Source organism: Pinus tabuliformis, chromosome 5_2 (genome assembly GCF_031772625.1).
Source record: "Pinus tabuliformis cultivar Carrire ecotype Pingquan chromosome 5_2, CPIR1, whole genome shotgun sequence".
Taxonomy (NCBI): domain Eukaryota; kingdom Viridiplantae; phylum Streptophyta; class Pinopsida; order Pinales; family Pinaceae; genus Pinus; species Pinus tabuliformis.
In genome coordinates this window covers 734,334,045-734,342,378 of record NC_142306.1, presented here as the reverse complement: position 1 = coordinate 734,342,378, position 8,334 = coordinate 734,334,045, and the positions used below count along the sequence as shown (strand labels likewise).

The 8,334-nt window shown below is 38.6% G+C and overlaps 1 protein-coding gene across 1 annotated transcript in view; it reads right to left on the bottom strand.

Moving 5' to 3' along the window:
• Positions 1-470: 470 nt before the first annotated feature.
• Positions 471-8,334, bottom strand: part of LOC149161321 (uncharacterized) — a 30,567-nt gene continuing 22,703 nt past the window's right edge. Inside the window, exon 2 of the mRNA XM_089434842.1 lies at positions 471-566. Coding sequence (XP_089290968.1) covers positions 471-566 — 96 coding nt within the window. The remainder of the gene's footprint in view (positions 567-8,334) is intronic.

Below are 8,334 nucleotides of genomic sequence, written 5' to 3'. Positions count from 1 at the left end.
TGTTTTGTTGTCGGACGAGGTGTCATCGGAGGCGAAAAAAGATGCTCTGAAAATTGCTGCTACATGGAAATCTAAAATGAACCCCGACGATGCCCACATCCCTCCTGTGGAAGCACACGCATTCTTGCAGCTCTTGGCTTCTTACGGAATTTCAAAGGAATTAAAGGATGACGACTTTTGTACGCTGTATTGCAGAGGAATTTGGCCGAATCAAGGCGAAATTCTGCCAATTTTATTTGTGCCTGCGTTTCCAGCGCTCAACCAATCGTTCTACAGCAACTTCCCACAGATTTTAGCATCCTTTTAATTGATACTGATGCAAGGACCATTATCACTTCATGCAGATTATAAAACATCAACTCCTAAATGTGAAAAGCATTTCATTATCACAACATGAACTTCAAACATAAACTTCCCGCAACTCTGATCGTTCTTAAACTATTCATCAATTCGGATCATTGTTGAACTATTCATCGAGGATGGCCATCAGAATCTTCTCCCTCGCCCTTACGTCTTTCTTTTCTCTCGCGCTTCCGTAGACATAAACCTCCAAACGCATAAACCAGCTGAGTTAAAGATAAAGCGGACAGAAAATCTTAAAACTGCAGAGACAAGGATGAAACGCAAATTTCCACAATACCAACTTCTTCACCCACTGCACCGGACTGCTATTCCTCAGCTGAATTAAAGATAAAACGGACAGAAAATATTAAAACGGCAGAGAAAAGGATGAAACGCAAATTTCCACAATGGCATCTTCTACTGCAGCATGATCGCAGACCACCGACTGCACCGGACTGCTATTCTTCTCAGAGGCACGAAGTGCTTCAGATATTAAAACTACGGAGTCAAAGAAAAGACGCACTCGATGAGTTATGAAAGTAGGTCAGTTACGGACTTAAAATGAAACGCACTAGCCCACAAAACAATTTCACTCAACCAGAACGGTTTTGGAGTCGGCTTCAGGGAGCTGACACCATCAGCAGCGCAGCGTTTTATATGGAAAATTGAGCAGCGTCTGGCAATGAAAATTGAGCAGCGTGGAGCAGGTCTGAGACAATGAAAATTGAGCAGCATGGAGCAGGTCTGAGACAATGAAAATTGAGCAGCGTGGAGCAGGGTAATTATCATGAAACGCTCATGGACAGTGCAGACAGCACGCAGGAAAGGAATATGCACAGCCCAGGGAGTGCAGAGGATATGAAACGGTTTTGGAGTCAGAGCACATTCAAATGAATATGTTAGGGCAGCGCTCAGGTTATGGCAGCGCTCAAGGGAACGTTTAGGAATAGGACAGCGCTCAAGCGTTTCAATGTCAGGATGACAGCACAACAGAAGCGCAGGGCGCAGTTCAACGACTTCCAACTTATTTGCAGAAATGGACCATAAAAAACTCATTAAAACATAGAAGCGTTGGTTTACACATGCCACAAAAACAAGTGGCTCACACAATATTGAGAAGGTTATGAACGTACTAGCTCCGATACCATGTTAAACACACATGGACAGCAAACAATGTGAAAGATAAATCATTCAGTACATTTTTTTATTAACCGGAGATGTACATTTATAATACAATGTTGTGACTCTTGGGTTTCAGATCCCAAGGTCTCTTGGACTGCTTAGTCTTTTCGGCTTCCACACTAACCCTTTAGGATTAGGTGTCCAAAAAATATATTTCTCCAAATATCCAAAAAGTCTTGGACAACTATTCCAAGGTGTTTCAGACTCCTAAAGGCCTCCCACATATTTATGATCATGATCATGCTATTAATTTGATTCCAAGAAGTTTTCCTCCAAACATAAAGCCTTACAGATATCCTTATGCCCAAAAGAGTGAAATTGAATGTATGGTTGTAAAAATGCTAGAGGCTGGTATAATTCAACCTAGTCAAAGTTATTTCTCTACTCTAGTAGTATTGGTGCACAAGAATGATGGATCATGGATTATGTGTCCGGATTATATGGAGCTCAACAAGCTTACTATTAAAGATAAATTTCTCATTCATGTCATTGATGAATTGTTGGATGAATTACATGGAGCAATTTACTTCTCTGAGATGGATCTTCGTTCAGGATATCATCAATTTATTAGAATGAAGACTGAAGACATTCTGAAAACAACATTCAAAACTCATGAGGTCATTATGAATTTTTGGTCATGCCTTTTGGCCTACCTAATGCACCTTCTACATGTCAAGGTTTGATGAATTCCATTTTCAAACCCTTTCTTAGAAAATTTGTTTTAGTATTTTTTGATGATATACTAATCTACAACAAGTATTGGAACGATCATGTTCAACATGTTGACAGGGTGCTCAAACTATTGGAGGAGAAACAATTATATGAAAAAACCTACAAATTTTACTTTAGAGTACAAGAGGTGGAATATTTGGGTCATATTGTATCTCATGAGGGTGTTAAGGTAGACCCTACCAAAATTAAATCCATTAAGAAATGGAAAATACACACAACCATAAAGAATCTTCAAGGATTTATCAGGTTGACAAGGTATTACCACAAGTTTGTTAAGAATTATGGGAGAATAGTAGAACCTCTAACATCATTACTAAAGAAAGATGCATTTTCTTGGACTCCAAAAGCAACTAAGACCTTTGAACATCTTAAAGAGGAAATGTGCCAAGAACCAGTCTTAGCTACGCCAAACTTTACAAAAACATTTATTTTGGAATGTGATGCCTCATGAAATGGAATTGGTGTTGTTTTAATGAAATAAGGAAGACCCATTTCTTTTAAAAGTCGTCCACTCAAAGGAAAGTATTTACACAAACTTATTTACAAGAAGGAAATGTTGGCAATACTACATGCACTAAAACAATGACGACTTTACCTAATGGGAAGACATTTCAAGGTAAAAATAGTTCATCATAGCCTTAAATACTTTTTGTAACAAATATTATCTTCAGAAGAGAAAAAAAAATGGGTGATAAATATGTTGGGTTATGACTTTGAAATCATCCACAAAAAAGGGAAGAAAAATGTTATTGCAGATGCACTCTCAAGAAAGGATGAGGATGTGGAATCATTGCTTTGTCCCATTTATATTATCCAACTTTACTGGATAACCGAAGCAAGGGATGAATGGAAGAATAATGAAGAGGTGTGGATACTCATTCAAAAGTTATAGCAAGACCCTAGTACATCTGATACATTTAGCTGGAAAAATGTTTGATTATTTTACAAAGATCACTTATATCTTTGTAAGAATTCTCAACTCAAACAAAATATTCTTTTGGAATTGCACACCTCTCCCTTAGGAGGGAACTCAAGATTTTTAAAAACTTACCATAGGGTCAATAAGGAGTTTTTTTGGGATGGTCTTAAATATGATATTTAAAATTTTATGGCAAAATTTTTGGTTTGCCAACAAAATAAAGTTGAGACAATTAAGGCCTTGGGTCTATTACAACCTTTATCCATTCCAATTCAACGTTGGGAGGAGGTCTCAATGAATTTTATCACATGTTTACCCAAGTTTGAAGGAAATAGTGTCATCATGGTGGTAGTTGATGGTTTTACCAAGTATGCACACTTTTGTGCATTATCTCATCCTTTTAAAGCTAGTACAATTGCTACTACATTTATGGAAACAATTCAAAAGCTTCATGGAAACCCAAAGATTATAGTAAGCAACAAAGATCCCATTTTCATTGGAATTTTTTAGATAGAATTATTTTCTTGTATTGATACTCAATTAGCTCATAGCTCATCTTATCATCCTCAATTTGATGGGAAAACTGAGATAGTCAAAAAATGTTTGGAACGATATCTTTGTTGTTTTGTATCGAGTAAACAAACACAATGGGTCAAGCGATTACCTCTAGCTGAATGGTGGTATAAAAATTCATTCCATACTGCAGTAAAAATGACCCCATTTATGGCACTTTCTGGATATCATCCACTATCCATCACATCATATTTAAGAAAAATTTCTAAGGTTAAAGAAATGGAAGATCACATTGAGCATCAACAACAACTTCTCCAACTCTTAAAGGATAACCTCACTTTGGCACATAATCGAATGAAAAAATAGGCAAATCAACATCGCAGTGAAATCATTTTTGATATAGGTGATTGGGTATTTTTACAGATATAACAATACAATCAAATGTCTCTCAAGCAAGCTAAGAAGAATAATAAATTATCACCCAAGTACTATGCTCCTTACAAGGTGTTGTAAACTATTGGTACTATGGCATACAAATTAGTGTTTTTTGCACCTTCTTGAGTACACCCAATTTTCCATGTTTCATGTTTAAAGAAGATTATCAGTGACAATCTTCCAATTCAAACAATGTTGTTAGAACTTGACAAAGAAGGAAAAATCATATTTGATCCTGAAGCAGTCACTGAAGCAAGAACCCTACAACTACGTAATCGATCAATTTCAGATTATCTCATTAAGTGGAAGAACTTACTCGCTTAGAATTTCACATGAGAGGATGATAATTTTATACAAAAGCATCCAAAACTACTCAAGCACTGAGGAAAACACTTTTTTGGAGAGGGGCATGTTAGTTCCCTATAATACTAGTGTAGCCCCCTTATTGTTATTGTTGTGCCCATGTAGCCCCCATATTGTTATTGTTGTGCCCCATAGAAACCCACTATTGTTATTGATGTGCTCTTACATTATTATTATTATGTAGGCTTTGATTATATTGTAACCCCTTAGACTCCTATATATAAAAAGGAGGTCTTTTCATTCATATCATCCACGAATTGTTCATTTATGTGATGTAAAGAGGGTTTCCCCCTCGAAGAAACTATTTTTCAAGTCGTTGATCTATCTTTTCTTCTGTTTTATGAGTTGGTTGCATAACATTGATCAACTGTTACTACAAGTCAAACCTGTTGGGTTGTGTTATATTCTTTCCACGACTATCCCACGTAGTTAACCAGGGGGTTAGAGGGGAGGCGAAGCCCCCCCTTCATTGCGCGGATTGTGCAGCGGGAGGTTTGAGGGGGGCGGGTAGACCCCCTCTACGAGGTCTAGGACAACACCCCGGGGAAATTTTTTCTGGACCCTATATTAGGTTGGGCGGATGTACCTAAGGTTTTGTGCATGGTTTTCACACATCGTTTTGGACTTGATGGTTTTCGGTCCATGGTTTTGGACGCGATGGTTTTTGGTCCATGGTACTGGATGCTTCGGCATGTATAAATATGTATTGCAACATTGAAAGGAACATAATGAAAAATCAAGTTGGTAGTCCCGGTTTTGGGATCCAAGGGAAAATCTCTGTGTATATGTGTTTTATGTGTTATGCTCTCGCATTGTTTATTTTTTATTGTTATAATTTGTATGCAGGTAAATTTTGTAGGAGGTTAAAACCTACATTTAGTATCAGAGTTGTTTTGGCGTCAAGAGGACACCTTTGTTGCTGAGGAGTTTCGCTCAGGCTTGTGGTAGACCTTGGTCAGTGGGAGATATGCGAGATCGATTCTGGTGGTGAAAGAAGATGGTGAGTAGTGGAAAGATAGAGATCAATAAATTTAATGGTCAGAGTTTTGAGTTGTGGAGACTTAAGATGGAGGATCTGTTGGTGGACAAAGATCAGTGGATCGCAGTAGATCCGAGTACTAAACCAACAGGAGTGTCCGATGAAGAATGGAAGAAGTTGGATCAGAAGGCAGAGAGCACAATACAATTGTGTGTCTCAGATTCAGTATTGCTAAATGTATCAGGGGAAGCTACGGATAAGGCTTTGTGGGACAAGTTAGGGACTTTGTACCAATCTAAGTCTCTGGTGAATAAATTGTTCCTACAGAAAAAGCTATATAACACGAGGATGAAAGATGGGGACTCGGTGATAGAGCATATGAACACATTTAATACTATGGTAAGTCAGTTATTATCTGTTGATATTAAAATTTCAGATGAAGATAAGTGCATCAGTTTGTTGTGCTCTCTACCAGATTCATGGGATAGTCTGGTTATTGCAATAGGTAGCAATGTAACTACCTTGCAGTTTGATGAAATAGTCTCATCCTTGATGACGAAGGAGATGAGACGGAAAAATATGTAGAGCCAGAATGGTGATGCCTTGTCTGCATGAAGAAGGTCCCAGAATATAAACAAAAATAAGTCATCGAGTGGAATATCTAAATCTAGAGGGATATCTAAATCTACAGGAAAACCTGTAAAGGTGGTGTGATGGAAATGTGGAAAGGAAGGGCACTACAAAAGGGACTGTAAATTCAAATCTCCTGACAAAGGAAAGGGATTTGATGATGCTCCTTCTGTAGAGGCGAAAGCCACCTCAAATGAAGGTGGGGATGTGTACTTGGCTTCTTCAAGTACACATGTAGATCATGAAGCATGGTTGACTGACTCAGGTGCATCCTTTCACTTCACTCCCCGTAGAGAGTGCTTTTGCGAGTATGAGAAATATGATGGTGGTGATGTCTTCTTGGGGGATGACAGGAAGGCTAGAATCGTTGGTCACAGAAAAGTAAAGTTGAAGTTGAAAGGGGGAAGGGTTAGAACACTTCTAGGTGTTTTGCATATTCCTGCATTAGCCAGAAATTTGATTTCTATAAGCAAGTTGGATGATGCAAGTGTAAAAACAGTGTTCGAGAAGGATACCTGCAAGATGGTTCTGGGAGCACTGACATTGATGTGTGGAGTTCGAATTGGAACTCTGTACAAGTTGCAAGGTAGCACTGTTTTTTATGGGTGCAACAGTTCTATGGTTCCTGAAAGTGGAGCAGAAAATCTAGTGGTCTCTGGAGAGAAGACAATGTTGTGGCATCAAAGGCTTGGACACATTGGAGAGAAGGGCCTTCGAATACTTCATGGTAAAGGTATGGTAGAAGGTATGAGTAATAGCTCTCTGGATTTTAATTTTTGTGAAAATTGTGTATATGGGAAGCAAAATCGGGTGAGTTTCCCCTCTGGTGGTAAGAGGGCGAAACAGGTATTATAACTTATGCACAATAATGTGTTTGGACCTATGAAGATTCCATCACTGGGTAAGTATGTGTACTATGTATCATTTATAGATGACTTCTCAAGGAATACATGGATATATTTCCCTAAGAAGAAATCTAAAGTCTTTGACGGGTTTAAATAATTTAGGGCTCTGGTGGAAAACCAGACAGAGAAGAAGATAAAGGTGTTGAGGACAAATAATGGTGGAGAGTTTTGCAGTAAGGAATTTGAAGAATTCTGTAAGAAGTGTGGTATAGCACAGAAGAAGACTACTCCATACACACCTGAGCAAAATGGAGTTGCAGAAAGAATGAATAAGATATTGATGGAAAGGGCAAGAAGCATGCTCAGTGGTGCTGGGTTAGGACAGGAATTTTGGGCAGAGGCAGTGGAGACAGCATGTTACCTGGTCAACAGATCACCTTCATCAGCGTTGGAGGATAAGACTCCACAAGAGGTATGGACTTGTAAGAAACCCCCTCTTTCACATCTGAGGGTATTTGGATGTGATGCATATGTACATGTTCCAAAGGAGAAAAGAACCAAGTTGGACTGTAAATCTGAAAAGTGCATCTTTATTGGGTATAAGGATGGTTTAAAGGGTTATAAGCTTTGGAACCCAGTAACAAGGAAGGTTGTGTACAGCTGAGATGTGGTGTTCAGAGAGCTGAAAGATCTTATTAAACATGAAGTCCACCCAAAGGAACCTAAGAAGATAGAGTTTGAGCTAAAGGAGGAAGAATCAGACTCTACAGCAAAGGAGGAATCAGAAGATGAAGAGCCACAAACTCCGGGTGTGAGAAGATCAGTTCGAGAAAGAAGGCAGCTAGAAAGGTATATTCCATATGCTTTTTGTTCAAATTTTGCTTTATCTATTACTGATGATGATCCCAGAACTGTGAAGGAAGCAATAGATTCATACGATGGAAAACTTTTGAAAGAGGCCATGGTTGATGAAATGGCATCTTTGCACAAAAATGAGGCTTAGGATCTGGTGGAGTTGTCGGATGGAAGGAAACCATTGGCAGCAAATGGGTGTTCAAGAAGAAGACAAATGCAGAAGGAAAGGTGGAGAAATACAAAGCTCGGTTGGTAGAAAAAGGTTATTACTAGGTGTCGGGAATTGATTTTGGTGATATTTTTTCTCTTGCTGCCAAGGTAGCTTCTATTAGATTACCTTTATCTGTTGTTGCTGCTTTTGATTTTGAGGTAGAACAGATGGATGTGAAGACAACATTTCTTCACGAGGAGCTGGAAGAGGAGATCTACATGAAGCAACCTGAAGGCTTTGCGGTGAAGGGTAAGAAAGAAAGAGTATGCAAGTTAAAGAAGTCTCTACATGGGTTAAAACAGTCACCAAGGATGTGGTATCATAAATT